This window comes from Megalops cyprinoides, chromosome 2 (assembly GCF_013368585.1).
Source record: "Megalops cyprinoides isolate fMegCyp1 chromosome 2, fMegCyp1.pri, whole genome shotgun sequence".
NCBI lineage: Eukaryota > Metazoa > Chordata > Actinopteri > Elopiformes > Megalopidae > Megalops > Megalops cyprinoides.
This window is the reverse complement of record NC_050584.1, coordinates 46,192,253-46,212,339: the sequence shown is the minus strand read 5'-3', so window position 1 is coordinate 46,212,339 and position 20,087 is coordinate 46,192,253. Positions and strand designations below refer to the sequence as shown.

General features: G+C 42.3%; 3 protein-coding genes across 4 annotated transcripts; 2 read left to right on the top strand and 1 right to left on the bottom strand.

Moving 5' to 3' along the window:
* On the top strand, window positions 1-1,770 carry LOC118773421. The gene is made up of 5 exons (XM_036522354.1): window positions 1-159; window positions 477-509; window positions 636-926; window positions 1,062-1,355; window positions 1,532-1,770. Exons 1-5 carry the CDS (start codon window positions 87-89, stop codon window positions 1,723-1,725), a joined length of 885 nt encoding a protein of 294 aa, XP_036378247.1. The 5' UTR covers window positions 1-86; the 3' UTR covers window positions 1,726-1,770.
* zbtb37 (zinc finger and BTB domain containing 37) lies at window positions 1,767-7,547 on the top strand. The gene is made up of 4 exons (XM_036522353.1): window positions 1,767-3,357; window positions 4,040-5,049; window positions 5,455-5,554; window positions 6,019-7,547. The coding sequence occupies exons 2-4, from the start codon at window positions 4,058-4,060 to the stop codon at window positions 6,532-6,534; spliced, it is 1,608 nt and encodes a 535-aa protein (XP_036378246.1). The 5' UTR covers window positions 1,767-3,357; window positions 4,040-4,057; the 3' UTR covers window positions 6,535-7,547.
* A 4,666-nt stretch (window positions 7,548-12,213) lies between these two features.
* On the bottom strand, window positions 12,214-17,535 carry serpinc1 (serpin peptidase inhibitor, clade C (antithrombin), member 1). 2 transcript variants are annotated; one of them, XM_036553368.1, is made up of 8 exons: window positions 17,418-17,535; window positions 16,114-16,474; window positions 15,454-15,669; window positions 15,222-15,359; window positions 14,688-14,906; window positions 14,156-14,330; window positions 12,985-13,049; window positions 12,214-12,611 (listed from the first exon to the last, which is right to left on the bottom strand). In XM_036553368.1, the coding sequence occupies exons 2-8, from the start codon at window positions 16,468-16,470 to the stop codon at window positions 12,432-12,434; spliced, it is 1,350 nt and encodes a 449-aa protein (XP_036409261.1). In that variant the 5' UTR covers window positions 16,471-16,474; window positions 17,418-17,535; the 3' UTR covers window positions 12,214-12,431. The 2 variants fall into 2 exon arrangements, with proteins under 2 accessions (XP_036409261.1, XP_036409252.1); XM_036553359.1 differs by having other exon boundaries at window positions 16,114-16,471.
* Window positions 17,536-20,087: the final 2,552 nt, after the last annotated feature.

Sequence of the window (20,087 nt, the reverse complement as noted above, 5' to 3'; positions counted from 1 at the left end):
CGCTGACAGAGAGCATGCTCACAGATCTTTAGTTAGTAGACGAGGTACAATTTCCTTGCACTTTCCATTGTCTTACAAACAATACCATGTCCCGTTTCCCAAACCTTCCCCTGACGCCAATAATGTCATGTTTTTGGATCGCTCTCGTCATGACTTCAGGTAAGCAATAAAGATTGTTTTGCTGGATTTTTGTTCCCATGTAGAATTGGTTTATGATAGGCTGTTTTACTATTTAGCTGACTGAATTCGACCCAAAAACGTGAACGCAATGCGTGACGTGTGTAATATGTGACACGTCCCCATGTTTCATTGACGCTGCGTTATTTATGGTTTGATTTGTAACTGAAAAGACACTGCGCTTTGAGGTTGTCCCTGTGAGAAAGTGTTATAGGCCTATGTGTGAAATTAGTATTGACTTAATACACAAAAATGAATTAAGCCTTGATGAAAGAATATGTCTCTTGTTTCTTTTACAGGTTTTAGCAGAGCTGCAATATCATACTGGAGCAGTAAGATATTTTGTTTGTGATTTAAGAATGAGTGCTTCATTTGCTGTTTAGCCTAATCAAATAGTTTAGTCAGTTACAGACAAACATACGCGTTTATGTAACATCCAGTACATCCATCTGTTGCAGATAAGCCGTGGATCAATGTCAATTCATCCGAAATTTCGGAGGGAGAGTGGGTGCGCGTGCTTTGCGGTGTTCCCATCGATTACACCGGTGGCTTCTGCCGCCTTTACAATGATCAGAGGACAACACCTTTGATGTCGCTGCAGACTCATACATACACTTGCCAGTTCCTCGTGTCCTCACGTCACCTTTTGGGAAGGCGGTCGGCCGGGGCCCGAACAAGTGTTCGGTGTGACTACACACTGCAAGACTATGAATCTGTTTCTAGTGACGATGAAGTAGTGGTGGTGTGGGGTAAGTCTGTGGTCACATGTTCACATGCGATACAGCGTGAGAAATGTGCTGTCCTCTTTGGTATCTTCTGTTGATAGTATTTTTTTCAATCTATCTGCGTTTTTATTGTTGTTCTTTCTTTTTATGTTACAACAGGAATCGTCGAAAAGCCGGTGCTAACAGTGAGTCCGCTGGTGGTTATGATGAATGACAGTGTCCAGCTTAACTGTTCAGTGCCCGGACAGCAGGCCGCCAGCTGTAGTGTGTACCGGGACGGGTTCGCCATTAATGGGCTGCCTTGCAATCATGCAATCATGATGGGAAAACAGCTAATGATATGGCAGTCCACCTCACTATTAAATGAAATCGATGTAACTTGCGAATACAACGTGGAAGGACTGGATTACGTTCGATCGAAAACTAGCAATCCAGCAACGATTGTTATCGTGGGTAGGTCACTCATGCAGGAGTAGTTTACGTCCCATCAATACGATGCATGCTGATTGTTTCGGAAGAGTAACAATTTGGAATAACTGTCTGTTGCAATACATACATACACACACACACACACACACACACACACAGGACTCGGAAAATTAAAGCACACTATCTGTGTCGAATTTCAGATCCCGGAAGGATTGAGCTTTCCACGAATCATACACATGGCACATTTGTCTGTGATGTCCCATCCCGTATCCACGACTTCGTGCGATTGCAGACCGGCAACGAGTCCATCAAGCTGGAGCAGGGCGGCATACTCAGACTGCAAGCCATAAATACCAACACTGAACCGTTCAACCACACATGTCGACATGTTTAAATAGTTGCACAATAATTACGTGCGTATGCGCATGCAAATATAAGACTACCATCTAGGCTGCATAATTTAAGATAATTGTCAAGCTATAACCAGTAGCCTAGTCTATATGCAAAATGGTCAGATTTGGGGAAATTTAATTAGATTAGACGCAAAACGGCTGTTGAAAGACATGAGCTAACTGAATGTTACCTCTAGAATGTGAATGCAATGGGGGGATAGTGACGTTTTCCTTGTCAGTCAGCTATCACTTTCGAATTTTCAAAGATCATCATCTTTGATTCCACATAGCCTTTAACAAACATTACAAGGCAAAATAAAATATAAGATATTTATATAAGATAAAATATAAGCTCAGCACACACCTTAAGGGCAATTCCTTCAATAGGGCGTGAGCGTTTTGGACGTACGCATGAAGGTTTATAAACCTCCTTGAAATGCATGTGGGTTATAACTAGCCTACTGTGTGGCTTCTTCGTAGATACAACACTGTTGCGGCAGATTTAAGTAAGGAAATGTGCGCTCGCGGGTCGTCAAAAATGCCGCGAGGAAACTTGTTAGAGTTGAAAAGAAAGCCTCCTGTCAGTTGAGCGTCCAGTCCAATCGACCGCAAGTGGTTTTCTGTGATCTGACGGGGAGGATAAATGTCGACTGCTTTACTTTGTGCTGTCCACGATGATCGAATTTACGTCAGCTTACTCATCTCAAAGAAGGAGAGTATAACTGATGTATCTAGACATATCTAGATGTGTGAATTTGGGTAACCGTATATCCACCAAGTCCATGCCATGTTGTAATCAGTGCGCATTTTGAATGAACTGATACTATCTTTTCTGAGAGATTGTCGGAGGCTATAGGCTAATGTTCTCATTTTACAATTCTTTAAGCCTATATCATTCTGTCTTTTGTTGGCTAGCACGGTAGAGTATTACTTGTATCTCATCAATTGAATTCAAATTGAACTTGAATCGTCCTGAATTATGACATTGAGAAAAATGTAGCCCATTTAACTACATGTCATTGTTATACTGCATGTCGAAGACCACGATAACCACAGCCTATATAAAAAAAGATGCATTCTGAATAAATTGTATTGTGAATAAGCTATACTGAATAAAACATAGAAGCTGATGTCGCATACTAATGTTCCTCATAAAAAACTACAAGCGAACTACTTTCCCCAGAATCCCAGCATAGCCTTTTGCAACAAGGCATGATGGGACTGGAAGTTCTATGCATCCTGTATCTTACTTCTCTTCGACAGAAATACCTCGGAAAGAACAACATTTCCCGAAAGATTAAGCGTCTTTAACTGTATTTTGGCCCGCCCCGTGTAATGGAAGTATGTGAGCGGCGAGAGGGAATAGCCTAAAAAGCCAGATTTAAAAAAAAATACTTAGTGATGCATGACAATTTGAAATTTGCACACCTCTTTAGGCTACGGTTACGTGTAATATTTAGTTATTTGTAGGGTGTTTCATGCTTTGTTTTTGAGACTTGGGGTTAAACCAGGCAACACCCCGTTTCTGGCAACAGAGTGATACTGGGTAGGCTTCGGCTGATCACCGTCCTGCAGTATGTTGCGTTGACCGAGAAGGGGGGCTTCGGCGCGGGTGTAGTGAATGAGCTTCATCGGTAGGCAGAACGACAACGAGAATAAAATACGTAAGATGTGCATGTTGTATAGCTAGCTAGCTAGAACTTATCTCACTACATGGCCAGAAGTGAGCTATCAACCTAATGCTATCTTGCTAATATGTTGGTGTTTTGTTTGTAGACTAAAATAAGTGTGTTATCTAGCTATCTTGTAACCCTTGGTTAGACTGCATTAGCTACATCATCAACTTAGGAAAGAAAAGACGGACACTTATATGATGTTTTACAAATAAAATGTCACATATCGTGGGACGAACTGGTGTATTGCTTCTTTTTGTAGTCTGTCGGGGCGGACTAGTTCGCTTGATGAACTTTTTCCCCAGAACAAGCTAGCTAGGTAGCTAGGCATGTCCGTGTCTCTCCAGATAGCCATCGCCAGCTTACTAGCTGCGTCCTTTGGCGTCTTATTAATGTTAATGAGCTACAGTAAGACTGATTTAAGCATCTAACTTGTCAGTGCGGTTAGTAAACGATTGTCAGGTAGCTATAAGAATAGTGTAACTCGTGATGAAAACGTCATTGCTCATACGTGTCGTGTCATTAAATCTTACAGATGTGCATTAACTAGGTAAAAATAGTTTGTATTGGTACCAGTTGTTATTGCCGAGACTTTGATGTACCATGCCAGTCTGAGCTAGCTACAGTTGTTGTCTATGATCAGGTTGAGCCCATAAGCGCGATGGAGCGAGCAGGCAGCATCCAGCTGGACATCCCCGACTTCAGCAACTCCGTGCTGTCCCACCTCAACCAACTGCGCATGCAGGGGCGCCTGTGCGACATCGTGGTCAACGTGCAGGGCCAGAGCTTCCGGGCCCACAAGGTGGTCCTGGCCGCCAGCTCGCCGTACTTCCGGGACCACATGTCGCTGAGCGAGATGAGCACGGTGTCAATCTCAGTGATCCGCAACCCCTCAGTGTTCGAGCAGCTCCTGTCCTTCTGCTACACTGGGCGCCTCTGCCTGCAGCTGGCCGACATCATCAGCTACCTGACGGCCGCCAGCTTCCTGCAGATGCAGCACATCATCGACCGCTGCACGCAGATCCTGGAGGGCATCCACTTCAAGATCAGCGTGGCTGACGTGGAGGAAGAACTGGGGGGTGGCGGCGGGCAGGCGCACAGGGGCGGGGGGCGGACCTTGGAGTCAGGGAGGGGGGGCGGTGGCGGGGGGCCGCGCTCTCTCAGCCCTCGGCACAGCAGCCCGCGGGGCGTTGGTGCGCGGGGAGGGGGCGGAGAGGGCGTGATAGAGATCCGGGACGTCAGGGAGGTGCGGGAGGTCAGCCCCCCGGGAGAGTCCATGAGCCCCCAGATCGTGGAGCACAGTGGACTGGGCACGGAGGGACTGGGAGGGGTGAGCAGCGTCGGGGGCAAGGAGCCCATACTGCGGATAAACCGGGCAGGGCAGTGGTACGTAGAGACGGGGCTGGAGGCAGGACGCGGGGGCGAGGAGGACGTGCGGGTGGTGGACGGGCTGCGGATTAAGACGGAGAGGCTGGAGGAGTGGATGGGGGCGGAGACCCAGGCGTCGGGGGAGGAGGGGAGCAGTGCCGAGGAGGTGGCCGCCATGGTGATCGACACTACGGGACATCGAGCGCTGCCGCAGGAAAGCTTTGCCACTGGGGCCTCTGGGGTCAAGAGCTCACAGCCCTCCAGCAGCTTCAGTGAGACAGAAAGGTGTGTGTGCTTAAGTCTTTACATGACATGAGGTTACATTATATTACATTCATTTAGCAGATGCTCTTCTCCAGAGCAACTTCCTGCACAACAGAACAGGAAGTTGAATGAGTAACAGTGTCAGATCAGGCTAACAACACTCCCAGGCCAGTGAGTGTGAGCAGAACACTATTCAAGCCCTACCCTAAGTTATCTTGTGCAACCTGACTAGACAACAGAAGCCAAGTATACTATAATACATCAGTCACTAGATCACAGAATCCAAAACACATCGCAATACTACACATAAACAGCAAAGTCTTAAATAAGAATTTCCTTCTTTGACACATAGATGACAAGATGCTTATTTTTAGAAGCAAGGGCGTCTGTGACTTTGTGAGTCTTCTCTTGTGTCGGCCTTGCCAGGTTCAGTCCGACAGATAGCGTGGTGGTGATGGCGGACCGACAGAGAGCCAAGAGCGAGTCTCCGGGGAGAGTGGACGACCAGAGGCATCCCACCTCACAGGTATGACCGTGTGATCACCCTGTGAGCACACACCGCCTGCGCACAGGGGGACACAAAGGGAGAATCGCTCCTTTCTTCAAGTCCTGAAATTCATGTAATGAATGCAGGAGAATTGGAAACTCCACATATTTAAAGTGGATGTCAGTAAGTTTGTAAGTAAGTTTGTGCGCTAAGCTTTCCCTTCTTCGCTCACAATAACTATTCTATTCTCCTGATAGCTAGATAGCTAGATAACACACTTATTTTAGTCTATTCTCCTGTCAGCATGTTTTGCAGTTTAATTTAAGAGAGAACTTGTGTCAAAATGTTTTCATATGTTATATATAAAGTATACGTGATACTGTTGATACTGAGATGAATGGGCTTTGTGTTTTTGTTGCGTAAATGTGTCTCGATCCATTGTCCAGTAGAATTTTTTTTATTTACCTGTTGATTTGTTCCCTCGCACCTTTTTTTTTCTCCAGGGGGAGGAGCAGGCTGTTTTTGACATGGGAGGATACGAGGAGTACCTGCGCGAGCAGGTAGGTGATCGCTGGTTCCGCTACAACCCCCGCCTCACCTGCATCTACTGCTGCAAGTCCTTCAACCAGAAGGGCAGCCTCGACCGGCACATGCGCCTGCACATGGGCATCACGCCCTTCGTCTGCCGCATCTGCGGCAAGAAGTACACGCGCAAGGACCAGCTGGAGTACCACATCCGCAAGCACACAGGGAACAAGCCATTCCACTGCCATGTCTGCGGCAAGAGCTTCCCCTTCCAGGCCATCCTCAACCAGCATTTCCGCAAGAACCACCCAGGCTGCGCCCCTCAGGAGGTCTCCCACAGTGCCTCCCCAGAGACCACCACCGTCACCTCCCGGGGTGGCCACAACGAGGACGAATCCCCCAGTCAGGAAGAGGCAGAGGGCAGCGGAGGGGGCGGCGCCTCCTCCTTTGGAGAGCCCGTCCAGCCCTCGGTTTCAACCACCGGCCCCGATTGATGGAAGAGCCCGGAGGGCCGGGGTGGTGAGGTCATGGTGGAAAGCCGGGCTCAGTTCTCTTTTCAAATTACTCACGTGGATGCGTCGGATTCCAGGCTCTCCGCTCTCCCATGGAGAAGGTCTGAAAACAGAAAGGAGATGGGGGAGCACCAGCAAGGCTTACTCATTTACCATGTCCTATCAAAAGAGGGGTGGCTTGTCATGCTGAAAGATGACTAACCACCCCTTTTTTTCTCAGCAGAAAATGAAAAGGGGAGTCTGAAGGAGTTTTTTTTAAGTAGATCTTTGTATTCATGCCGTTAGCTAATGATACTTTGCAAACAGGGCATACACTAAGGTTACCTACATAATTGTAATACTACATACATTTTATAGTACAGTTACTTGTATATGGAGTGTCTCACTTATACCACATCTACCTTAACAGTGAAACTGGGCAGGAAAATGTAACAGAAGAACAACCGCCACCCTTCAGCGACCTCACAGCCCCAGCGGGTGTGGTGCGTCTTGTCCTTACCCGTGTTATACTTACGTTTCAGCTTTTGTACTTGTTTTATTGACGTTACTTACAGAGACCAGGGTTAAAAAATGCAGCAAGACACACCTTGAGATTATGATTCAACATTATCCTCTACAGTCAAGGTGTAGTTGTGACTTTGCCAAAAGCTTCAGTGCCAGGCAACATACCTGCAACTTTAGAAGTAAGAATTTGTTTCAGATGATATAATATTTCATGTCCTCACCATTTGCCTTGAGACAATCTTGTTGAATGAGGTGGGTCATAAATTGTCCCATGCCTCTCTTATTTACTAATATTAATAATAATAACCAGTAAGATTTGATACCTTCTGTTGTACCCCCACCCCTGAGACTGATCAAGATTCAGTGTGTTGTCAGTTGGAGTATTTAATAAGTCCTTCTGCTTTTAATTGTTTTTATCTCTCAGTTTAAATGAGCACGTATTGCTTCAAGCAACTTGCACAAACAGTGAAAAGAAAGGCAACTGTGGACCAAACCAGCTCAACTACCCATAGTAACTGGTGGGGACATGCTGGGAAAAAAGTTACATGTAGATTATGAGTGCTCACAGAAAACTTTATGCATTTAAGTAGTCCAGCTGGCTCAAAAATAATATTGGCATAAGCATCATTAAAAAAGCCAGTGGAATTGAGAGATTGCTTTATTTATCTGTATTTATATTTTCCTTGAACACCTTCTAGTTTTTTAATACTTTCCAAATGATGAAATCAGCTGCTGAATGTTTTTTTTACATTTAAAGAGAGAACACAAAACGGACTTCAACTGCAGATAAGCTAAACTACAGTTACCTCTCTGGATTCAGTTACCTCTCATACACACATATCAATACGCAATACAGCTCTGCTACAAGCAGATTGGTGCATGCACTCTGCAGAACTGTAGGTGAATTTCTTGTTTTTTGTATGTTTTTGACTGTTTTATCTGGTAATACGTGTTGACTGCTTTGGAAAAAGGCAGCTGTCATTTTGTACCTTGTTCAGCTTTAGACTGCATGTGACTGTTGGCAGTCAGAGCTGGGGGGGGGGAGGGGACAAAAAAACAAAAAAAGTCACTTCTGTGGAATACCTGCGTCTGTGTTTCCAGGGCAGGGAGGCGACAGAAGAAGAAATGCAAGTGAACGACAACAACAGAAAATCAAAATGATTGCGTTTGTTGTTATCTTAATGAACTGTCTTTGTGGCAAAGCAGGAGGATATTAACCGGGAATGTGGAAAACACCGGGGGAGGACCATAATCAATGGAGCAGAATGCACCATCTTCAGAAGGGAGGTCCTTTGCCGTAGCCACATGACTGAAGCTCTTTGAGTATTTTGAAATTGCCATGTATCGCTGTTACGTTTGAGTGATTGACAGGTTGGTGCAAATGGAGTTCTGAGACGAGTCCGCAAACCAGAGGCGCCTCCCTGACAACCAAAATAATGGAAAAGGAAAAAACAAGGGTTTGATTCCTCCTCCTGCACGTGCAAGCCAAAACGACTACATCGAGCACTAATAGAAAGATGTTTAAAACTATAAATAATGATTTTTAATGACTCTATAGATATATATTATATATACATGTATTTAAGCAAAATTGTATTTATACAGCAAGTAAGACTTACCTTAAAAAAAACAAAAAACTTAAAAATGTTTAAAGGAAATGCTAAGGCAGCAGAGTGGTCTAGCTGTTACCAATGTTCAGTCTTTTTTTTTAAACTGAGCTGTGAATCAGATGTGGGTGTGACAGGATTTTTAATCGCTTGAATGCGAGCATAAAAACAGCTACTGATTTTTCTATTGGGTTTTCACTCACTTGCTTCACCTAATAGATACTACCAGATCTCCACTTTCTCTATGCGCACCTCCGGTTACACATCAGGGCAGAGACACGTCCTCAACACTTACTACAGCAGATATCAGGTATTTTATGTTACTTACTCATTTTTTTTTTTTTTACGCTAACTTGTTTATATTTGAGGTTTAATATAGACTACATTTTTGGGATTCTTTCTGTATCCAGGGGTGAAATCTTACATTATATATGAGCTATGTTTCACAAGTGCAGTTTGGAGAAAAAAACAGCTTGACACATTTCAAATATTAGTTGCTTTTGTATTGTAAAAAGTATGTTATTACAGCATTAGTGGTAGTGGTGAACTAAGATAAACAGGCATAATAAACATATTACAACTAATATTTTGAAGCTAAGGTAGCGACACGGTTATTAAAACTGTTGCGATGGATATACCAGATGGTTCGGTGTTACACATCAAAATGGCATTACTCATTAACTGTGGGGCCACTCACACAGTGGCTGTGAGAACTTCCGAAGCGCTCTAAAAGGATGTTTAACTAGCATTAAATCTTCAGTCCTTAAATCTCTTTCTTTGTTCACTGTTCAAAAATAATTCTTCAGAAAAGCATATGTTCCACCAATTGGTATGGTATTAATCTATATCTTTCTACTGAGGAGTTCTTCGTGCTCCACATGTAGAATATATTAAAGAAATCTCACTGTTGTCTCAGATTTAAAGCAGGGAATTCCTGTTTCTGAAATGAAATATTGTGCTGCTTTCATAGCACTGTTGCACCAATTGTGTACAAGATTTAAGTATGATAGATGATTTTCTAGTGACATTGGCCAGGTGAGAAACAATCAGCCTTTTTTCACAATGATTAACGATAGATTTGTTTAAATAAGCAATTCATTTCAAGCCAATTTCCCCCTTATTCTGAAGCTGAAGTTGTCATCAGAACATGGATCTGTACACAGAATGTGCTTTATTGATTGAATCACATTTGTTTAACATTGGAAATGTGCAATTTGCCCTCTTAGAGTATGCAAAAAGTAGAAAAGTGTAATAGGAAGCAGAGACCCTCTGTGGCCTTTGGGTACTTAGAGTGATCCCACCCAGCACTGAAGGAAGTGCTACCATTCTGCCTTTTTATCTCGGTGCAATTTTAAAAAAGTCTGAAATCGTTTTAAATCTTTATTTTAAAGCTTTAATAGCCAACCAACAAGAAGAGAAATGTATATTTATAGTGTAAATATGAATATTTAAACAATTTTCATGCGTGGATGTAATACTAAAAGGTGTTATTTAACATCGATGACATGAACGAGCTTTCTCTCACAATTCACCACAGCTTTGCATTACAGCATTTTAATGTGCGTTTATGGTTGTTTTTTTTTTTTGCCCATTTACCTCTGTATTGTATGTGAATTTTTCAAAGGAATCTTAACAAGCTAGTGAAAGGTTATCAGTTACGACCTGTAGCACTGTACTAGGTCTGCCATACCGTTTTTTTTTGTTTTTTTACACCAAGCTACTCCAGTGCAGCTGAGCTGTGAAATATGAGCTGTGAAACACACTGAATGCTGGCCTTAGATGAGCTTCTTTAGTGTATCCATCTTGTGGTGGGATGGGTTGTGTCAAAGACAGGATTCCAGCACAGGACTTTCAGAGGGAGTTTGAACACACTTTCTCAATAGAATGGTGAAACTACATTTCTTATAACATAGTTCTTGCTGCGCACATTGTCTCGTCAAACGCTTAGAAATCAGGCTGAACACAATGCACCGTGTGTGGGGCAAAATAATGTTACAAAAATACCAAAATATTCAAATGAAGTAATTTGAGGACACCATATTTAGTTTTTATAGGTGGTGATATCATGATTTTACTTAGTGGACATTGATTTTTTTCTTGTTCTTGGGGAATCTCCTTTATTCTTTCAGCATCCTTATTTTCTTTTACCTTGTCAAATGTATTTATTACATTTGTTTTTATATACATTTTTCTTGCTTAAAAACCATTTTCATGAACATGATGAAATGAAACAATTCTAATAACATCATTGCTCATTTTGTTTGGATTACAAAATGTTAAAAAAGCAATCACAAAAAAAGCAATGATTAGAAATGTATTAATTATAATTAGCAAACTGGAATGAAAAAATACTTCTAAAAGCTAAAAGCTTTACAATAACTGAATTTTTGTGTCCTCAACTTACTTTTTCTGAATCAGTGTTTTGGAGGTTTTGCTTTAGTTGTGTCTTTAGATTGCATGGTCCACTTTAAAATAATTGTTCTGAATACATTTGTAGTTTAGGAGTTAAGCTTTGGGGTAATGCCTGTAAAAGAAGAGTTAGATTTATTGCCTAGGGTCATTTTTGGGGCCAAAGTTTTTTTTTTTTTTTTACTTTGTGTAAATGAAATGAACTTCACAACCACTACTGCACCACGTTCAATAGCCAAACAATGTTCCCTCATTTTAAACACTCACTCTCTTTCTGAAAAGAACTAAAGCACTTTAAGTGTTACTGTGAAGGAAACTTTGACTGTCTAATTAGTGTGTGAATGGCCCAAAGTTTTGTTTGTTATGGCAAGACCCATGCATTTCTAATATGAAATAAACGCTGTTTTCATAACTCAGAAATGTCATCTATGACTTCTGTGTTTTTTTTAATACTTACTCCCCTGTTAAATGCCATTGTATTTTTGGGCTTTCCAATTGTATGCTATGCTTGTCTCACCGCAGCAACCTGGGCAATTGAGCAGGAGTGAGACAAATGCTGAGGTGAGACGAATACAATCCTCTGATTCAATCGCATGCAGATGACAGCAGTTCTGAGCTGCATCACACCATGCACTATGACGTCGTCCAGGCAACGCAGGCATCTGACAAATGGTAGGGAGCCTGAGCGCAGTGAGATGGTGGGACCCAGGCCGACCCATTGAGGAGAGCGCCTTAAACGATGAACTACTCAGAAGCATGCTGGTGTCATTTTTGACAATGAAGACATATAATGTGTATGTCTAACATGTACACTGTAAGCATTTAGAAGTTTAGAAGTATGAGTGATAAGTGGGTCCTGAGGCTTTATTTCCACTAGAAAATAATGCTGATATTTAGTAAGAGGTGCTGTGATGGGAAGGCCTTTTTATGGTAGTGGGGTTGGTGTATGGGATTCAAGGCCATGTGACCTTGTCTGAAATATATACATATTTTTTTGGAGTTTTTGTGATTTGTGAAAATGTTTCTTTTTTCCCCATTTTATGAGATACATTATATGCTGCACCAGCTGAACTGAACTTTTGCTAACCGCCTTGCCAGTAGCATAAGTATGTTCACATTGAGCGCTGTTGCCTTCCAAATCACAAACCCGTTTATGCCTTTTGTTTTTTTTCCCTGTTCATTTATTTTGGAGGAGCAACAAAGAACAAAACATAGACAGCAGCATTTCATTCTCTTCAGTGGGTATAAATTACAACAGTGACTGTATGGTTCTGTTTGCAGTGTGGCGTCCCTGCACCCCCCGCCCCCCCCCCCCCCCCCGCTCTAAGGTAATCAGGTGTCACTGGGGAGCGCGTGTCACTAGCTGCTGGAGCAGGGGTCAGCTACACGACCTGTGAACACCATGGTGTTGATGGTGGATTCCCGGATGAGCAGGAGGAAGGGGTGATTGGCGATGAACCGCTCACGGTTGAGGTTTATGGAGCGGCCGACCGCCACCACCGCGGTCGCCGCCGACGCCTCGCTGCCCTCCTCGTTCACCTGTGTGTGTGATGTTTGTTATTACAATTCTGGCAGTCAAAGTTGAACACAAACCACCTGACAAATAGCTTGAATACGTAGTTCCATTACTCTTGACAAATAGCTTGAATAAGTAGTGTCGTTACTCTTAGCTCAAACAGTCTTTTCCCACTTGAAATGGATTGTGTGAAGGTAAGTTGTTCCGATTAAGTGCGACCGGTAGTTTGTCAAAGGGAAACCGAATCCTCCCCCGCAGAACCCCAAGTTTCAGTAATCAGATGCAGACATTGCTTACGGTTTGTATCGGGGATCCACAGTGCTACAGAGTTACAGTTGTGTAGCCCACTCTTAATGTAAGAAATGTTTATGTCTAAACATGCTACCCCAAACATACCTCTAAGAAGGCTTTGTGGAAGGCTTCTGAAATGAACAGGTTATTTGCCTCATCTTCAACAATTCCTAAAAACACAGAACAGCAAATGTGGAATTACATTACATTATTGTCATTTAGTAGACGCTCTTATCCAGAGCAACTTACAACAGTTACAACTTTACATGTTGTCCATTTATACAGCTGGATATTTACTAAGGTAATTATGGGTAAGTACCTTGCCTAAGGCTACAGCACCAATTACAAAGTCGGGAATCAAACCTCTAACCTTGTGATTACAAGCCCTGCTTTTTACCACCACGCCGCACTGCCACCACTGAATATGTAAACTGTGGCCTCCAAGTTCATTCACACCTTTTTATTAACTATTTACAATAAAGTTAAGCAGATAGGTACATGCAGCTTTTTTGCAGGAATAAATGAAATTACACAATTTGTTAATGCTTCCAGGAATTGCTTGCTTTTTTCTAAAGATCAGACCAAACTGAATATGTCTGTAAAACTCAGTATCTGTGTCACCTGAAGAAATCCTGACACCAAATATTATTACAATGCAGTCTGACAATTAGCCGCTGTGTGTTTTTATGCTTATTGATTCAGAAGTGGCTCTTCCTTTCTACCTCTACCATCAGCATCTTATACATGCATTTGACTTCTCTATGGTATTTTACGGGATGTTGCATCTTAGTAATGGCAGACTTTTTTGAAGAAGCAGTCTTTATCCAATTATTTTCCCAAGGTCAGCACTTGCCACGTTTCCTATTTTAAACATTGGGATGGGATTTTCTGACATCCTATTCCTAATAGAGTAACAAGTATCCCAGCAGCCTTGAACATCTATGCTACTGAAACTTAGGTTCAGCATCTTTGGATTTTTTTTTATAGCTTCCAACTGACTTGTGGAGGTCAATGACTCTGAAATTACCTTAAAATTTGCAGATGGCTTTGGACAAAGAAATTTCTTTGCCCATGTATCTGGTGCTAGACACGAAATATATCATTCGAATGCTCTGAAATTTGATCACTGAATACTGTGATTGCAGTCAATTGGGGTTAACAGCCATATCTGAACAAATCATACAGGGTACAATACACCCTCCTGAGTCAGGTTTACCAACTGGTGTTGGAATGATGAGGACGCTCTCTCAGGCTCAGTGATGGTCAGGTGTGCTACCTGGCAAGCTGGCATGGTGGGGGTGGAAGAGATCCTCAAGTCCCAAGACCTGCAGCTTATCCTTCAGGCTGAAGCTGTCCTCAATGCGAAATCGGGGCATCTGTACGGCCACTGTGGTCTCCTTCAGTGCAGCCAGCCAGTCGGTCAGTTTCTTCAGCTCAAGCTTGTCCTCCACCTAAATGCAGGTTAGATACACACACTGTACATTTAAGACTACAACACAGCATAAACAGAATCCTGCACGTTAAACAAACACATATTTCTCCTTGTTGGGATCTATAAAGTTCCAAAACATCTTGCGCAGTGAGGTAGCTAATTTAATAGTGGTAAGGCCAAAAGGTTGCTGGTTCAATTCCCTGCTGGGACACTGCAGTTGAACACCCTTGGGCAAGGTACGTAACCCACAATTGCCTTAGCAAAAACCCAGCTGTATCAGTTAATTTGCATAGATAATAAGAACAACACAACTGAGCGCATCTGTGAATGAGAATATGAACTGTCAAATAGCTTTAGCAAAAGCTCTGATGCTGACCTCAGATAGGGGTGTCCCTTTGAAAGGCAGGATCAGCACCATTGTGATGTCTTCACCCTTGTAGGGCAGCTCCAGCACCTGGACCTTGTCTTTTTCAAATCTGCCATAGCGGAATTTGGTTTCCTGGTGCATCATTGACACCGAGCAGGTTGTAGTATCGGCGAGGAAGAAGTCATCCTTGAAGACGTCCTCCTTATCAAACTTGCTCTTCCATTGACCCTGTGAGACAGCAGGCAGAGAAAGCATGGCAAAGGGGGAGGGCAAAGAAGAGTCAGCTAAAGAACGCATTTAACACAACTTTAAGATGCTATTGTCAAATGGCACCAACATGTACCATTTAAAAAATAAATCAATTCCAAACAAGCGCATATTCATCCAGACAGCCTTTTCCTTGACAAATAAGGAAAATGGAAAAGATAAAAATGACACTGACATTCAGATCCAGTAGTGATCTAAAAATGTTATGTTATTGCACCTGGATGCTTTCAGGAAAAGTTTCCTTGGTCCAGCTTCTCCTCTCCATTACCAGCTCACCTTGAAGTAAATGGTGTTGACCAGAACCAGCACCGTGTTGCTGTCAAGTGCCCCCTCTGGCAGCGTTTCCTTAATCCTGTTCTCAGTCTTGTTCGCGATCCACTCATTGATAATCATCCTCGACTGATCCGGCTTCTCCTGTAAGACAGACTCCCCGATTTAAAAAACTAAAACAGAGCAAAAGGCAGACGCGCACAGAGCGGTGCTAAACAGTGCAGGGAAAACGTGTGACCTTGAAATTGAGCGGCAGCAGTTTGGCCCCGTACACAAGCTCGCTGATGTTCTGGTACGTCTCGTTGAAAGTAAGGGATTTATCTCCGAACAGACGGTTGGCTGAGACCAGCTCAGTTGTCTTGTCTTTCTTGCGGTACAGCCGGCAGTTCAACTTGGCGAAGAAAAAGTGAACCTGATCGGATGTCTTCTCCTTGATGGTGTCAAACTCAAATACCTGTGTGGAGAGAGCAGCAGTCAGCAGTCAGTCTTAGTAGGGGGGGAGAGAATACAAATGTTGGTTACATTTGTATGGGCAGCAGTGTGGCATAGCGGTACGGAGAGGGACTCATTACCAAAATGTTGCTGTTTCGATTCCCTGCTGAGGCACTGCTGTTGTACCCTTATTCAAGGTATTTAATCTACAACTGCCTCAGTAAATATCCAGCTGTCTAAATGGGTAACATGTAAAAGTTGTAATCTCTGTAAGTCGCTCTGGATAAGCGTGTCCGCTAAATGACAATAATGTAATGTAACATTTCTGCCCTATAATTACACATACAAATGAGGAAGCATGTATGTTATGGACATTGTTCACAGCTGGCCAGCATGACGTATGTCAGAATGACTGGAAGCGGTGGTTTGATTGTGTCGGTGTGGTGCTACGTCACAGGCTGCTCACTTTCATGATCTGCTCCAATGTGGTGTTGCAGGCACCCAGCTTGGTCATTGCAAATGCCGTGGAAATACTGATGGGAGACAGGAAGATGTTGGACCCGCTGGGTTTCTCCTGGGCCAGGTGCTTGTAAAACGACAGGGCAAAGCGGCTGTTGGCCTTGGAGAGCTCCCATACTCGGGGGTTTGTGGCCTCTGGGATCTTGTCCGGCTCTGCTGAGTCCGGGACGGGCTCCGGGCTGCGGTAGATGCACATGGGCTCCAGGGGCAGGTCTTTGGGCTTGGCGTTGCAGATGTCGTAGGCAGCCAGGGTGGCGGAGAGCGCGGACAGCAGCCACAAGGACTGCACATACAGTGAACCCATCCTGCTGGGCAAACAATAGAGTGGTAATGTCATCTCCACTTCTGGAAGCAAAGCATCACAATGAACAAGAATGTACACAGGCTTGGCAACATACCTGATGTTTTCCAGACTAACATTACTAATAATGTCTGAATTTACTAAGAAATTGTGCGTGTCATTTGAATAAATGCATTGAGATTTCTATGAAGAATGAAAACCACCTTCAGGAAAGGTAAGTCTGCCTTATGTTGTTGGTTTTCTTGTGCAGTTAGTATAGTAGGTCCAAACAAATACTTAATTTTCAGATGGTTCATTTTCAAATTTTTTGCTCATTGTCAACAAGTAATTGATAAGGACTTTTAACCCTTAATGACCTTTAATAGCATTTTACTGGATTTTCCAGCAAATAGTGGTAGTGTCCAGCTAAGATGTATTGATGGTCCTGGGTGGTGTTTGTAAACAGGGAGGAAAGTCGTTTTAAGTTTATTGTGTCAGAATTATTCATTTAAGCCTGTTGGTACACCACTCAACGAATGACTTCACCTATTTTCAGATTAAATCAAACTCACCGTCAATCAGAACACACTAGAAACATCCGAAAGATGACCTATCATTGCACCATATAAGTACAAAATCGTATTTTTAATGGAAAAAATCCAAAGCTTTCAGCACTGTAGCACTTGCAGACACTCAGTGTCAACACACCACCTTCTATTATAAAGGAAGTCAATCAGATTAAAGCCTAAATAGCATTAATGCTGATTTAATTTCAGCCCAAGTTCCATTTTCCCTGATGTTGAAAAGCTTTGTAACTGTCAACAAGCCCTGCATATCCAAGACAAAATAATTCTGTACGATTCTCAACTAGACCATCTAGCACACAGGCCTCCAGTGTTATTCTTATTTGAAGCATTTTGTGATCAAGGGCTGTCTTTAAATGGAAGAACAAAAACAAACCCATGCCTTACCTGTTTTAGAGCTCCTTCAGTAATAACCCGATGCGGAGCAGAGACAGAGCAGAGTAAAGGGCTATCAGCAGAGGTCCAAAGGCAGCCTCTCCTGGAGAAGGGACAGGGTCAGTGCCCTGTGGTGCATCCTGGATGTTGTGGACAGGGTCATTTACTCAGATTAACCTTTGAGCTATTGATTGGTTTTAAATCAGCTGAGCCCCATAACTCAGGAGGAGCAGAAAGGTGTTTCTGGTAGATGGCCGGCATTCTGTTGAGCGTATTTAAAAATCACATTAATATAACACGCCAACAGAACTCTGAAACGGATCTATCCATGCGTACTGAAGAGAGAGCCATCAACATTAATAAATACATAAATATTGATGCATGTCAAAATATATTTGAATGTGTATGAGTGACTTTCAGATCCACGTCCCGTTTACTGTAACATTTTTATTCCAGTTTTGTCCATTTCCATAATCAGTTTCTTTCCTTAATATATCCCGGAGGGTAGCCTTGAGGTGTCTAACTTCAAGGATTAGTTTTCCGCAATGCTATTAAGACTACATAAGGCAAAACCTGGAGAGATGATTTGAAACCAAGACATAGACTATAGATCTATACAAATCATTAATTTGAATGTTTATCCACTGAAATTTATGAATATAATCCATGATGGTTAGGATCCTTTGATTTTATTTCTCCCATTGCTTTTATGACAGCACTGCCACAGTTGCTGGTGGTAAAGGAACATCTACTGGCGTGCAGTCATAATGTCTGTGTCTGTCTGTGTGTGTTTGTGGAAGAGAAGAAACAACAGCAGTAAATTTACAATATTATTTTAATCACAGTCCCTGCCAGTAAAGAATCACTGTTGCACATAAGTTACATTTTTTTAATTTCACAGGTTTTTTTTGTTTTTATATTTTCTTCAAACTTCCAGTTAGTTATCCCCGCCCGTCTCAAGGAAACAAAACAAAAAGAAGCAGATTGTATTATACAAAAATGCAAACCCATTTTCACACAGTGAATTCTGTTACAACGAAAAAAAATGGTATAATAACAACTACATCCACATTGGAGAAATATAATTCTAAACATTCCTTAATGGAGTATAATATAAAAATGAACAAATTTTCTTTTTTCCTTGTTGAAGTTAAACCTGTACCTTAATTTAAGCAATCTTTTACAAGACAACTTGGGAGTAATCATCAAAAGCAATTACATTTCCCAATGTTAGGAATAAAATTAAAAAAGCAATGCAAAAAAACAGCCCAATCTTGTTACAATGAATTCAGTTTGTGTAGGCAATGAGTGCTCAGATTAAATGAGAGAGAGAGAGAGAGAAATGGAGTGAACACCACTCCTATTGGGACACACCTATTCACACAGAAATCAACTCCTAGTAGATTTCCTACAGCTACAAGCTAAAACACTAGTGCCTGTGTGTGCGAGTACATATTACTACAGTTTGTCCTTTCTTTTGCCATGTTTTACCTCTTCCAAGTGAATGTTTTACAACCGGACATGAATCACAGCCAGACTGATAGAGCCACCAATCTCACTGATCTTCCAACTACAGACTGAGGCTAATTCACAACATTTCCCAAGAACATATCAGCACACATTCCCACTGCAAGCAGAGCAGGTAAAAACACACCTTTAATCTATTCCTGGTCTGAGAGTGCTGATAGGGTATTGTCATGGTCTCACGGTTCTAGGAACCCATTGTAACAACACCTTTGACAACGCCTGGTCGGGTTTTGGTGGAAGCTAATCTTCTCACTCAATGCTTGATTTCCGCTTTTTTTTCCAGGAACATTTTTAGAAAGAACAAAACAAATGGAGTATCATCTGTATATTAAAGCAGTATAACCATTTCTATAAGAATTTCTAAAAAGAAAAACTTACATGACCAATGACCTCCAATGAGGGTAAAACCTCAAGAATATGCATTTGTCAACGTATAACATTTTTGTTCTTACCAATGAATGCAACAGTTGAAAATGTTTGGGATACAACAATGGGTAAACATTCACTCCTTGTGCTGAATTGCAGAGGAAGACCTATTTGTCTGTTCAGTATATAACCTCCACAAAGGGAAGAAAGGCTATCCATGCAGTGTACTACTGTAATATTTTACTGTTGCTTATCAGTGTGTTACTTAATACATTTCACTGGAAGAAATAGCTGCAATGCCTGCATTTCCTGCAAGGTCTAGTCATTTATAAATCTACATTCATAATTCCTCCTTGTTCAATCCTATGTTCAATTATCGGTCATTAAAATAAAACTACAAATTCTGAAGAAAGATTTAGAACCAATTGAAATATTGGTCCCACGGTATGCATTTTGATGCCTTAACATTTTATTCCCCTGTTTATCAGAGTTGGGACCAGAGATACAGCCTCTGCAAAAAGCATTCGAAGGATTCCGGTGGACATGGTCATGTCATTCTGTCAAAACATTACTGTGCCATTTACCCAGAGCTTGTCTCCATCCCCACACTTGTCTTGAATAAGAATCTTCACTCTATGACTCAGCTGCAAGGCTCAAAAGCATAAAGCGAATGCAAATGTCTACGTGTCCCCCCCCAACCCCACCCTATGTTATGGTGGGTCTTAACACCCAAAAACATACATCAATCAATACTGCACAAAAACATGCCAAACTAAAGGTTTTCTTCCA

Bases quoted from the DNA above. Each gene is read 5' to 3' on its own strand.
- LOC118773421 (XM_036522354.1), top strand. From the start codon at position 87: ATGTCCCGTTTCCCAAACCTTCCCCTGACGCCAATAATGTCATGTTTT. The intron at 160-476 runs GTAAGCAATAAA...TTTCTTTTACAG, and splicing joins CGCTCTCGTCATGACTTCAG to GTTTTAGCAGAGCTGCAATA. The intron at 1,356-1,531 runs GTAGGTCACTCA...GTCGAATTTCAG, and splicing joins AGCAACGATTGTTATCGTGG to ATCCCGGAAGGATTGAGCTT.
- zbtb37 (XM_036522353.1), top strand. From the start codon at position 4,058: ATGGAGCGAGCAGGCAGCATCCAGCTGGACATCCCCGACTTCAGCAAC. The intron at 5,050-5,454 runs GTGTGTGTGCTT...CGGCCTTGCCAG, and splicing joins AGCTTCAGTGAGACAGAAAG to GTTCAGTCCGACAGATAGCG. The intron at 5,555-6,018 runs GTATGACCGTGT...TTTTTTCTCCAG, and splicing joins AGAGGCATCCCACCTCACAG to GGGGAGGAGCAGGCTGTTTT.
- serpinc1 (XM_036553368.1), bottom strand. From the start codon at position 16,470: ATGGGTTCACTGTATGTGCAGTCCTTGTGGCTGCTGTCCGCGCTCTCC. The intron at 14,907-15,221 runs GTGAGCTGGTAA...GCTGTCTCACAG, and splicing joins TCAACACCATTTACTTCAAG to GGTCAATGGAAGAGCAAGTT. The intron at 13,050-14,155 runs GTAGCACACCTG...CTGTGTTTTTAG, and splicing joins CCACCATGCCAGCTTGCCAG to GAATTGTTGAAGATGAGGCA.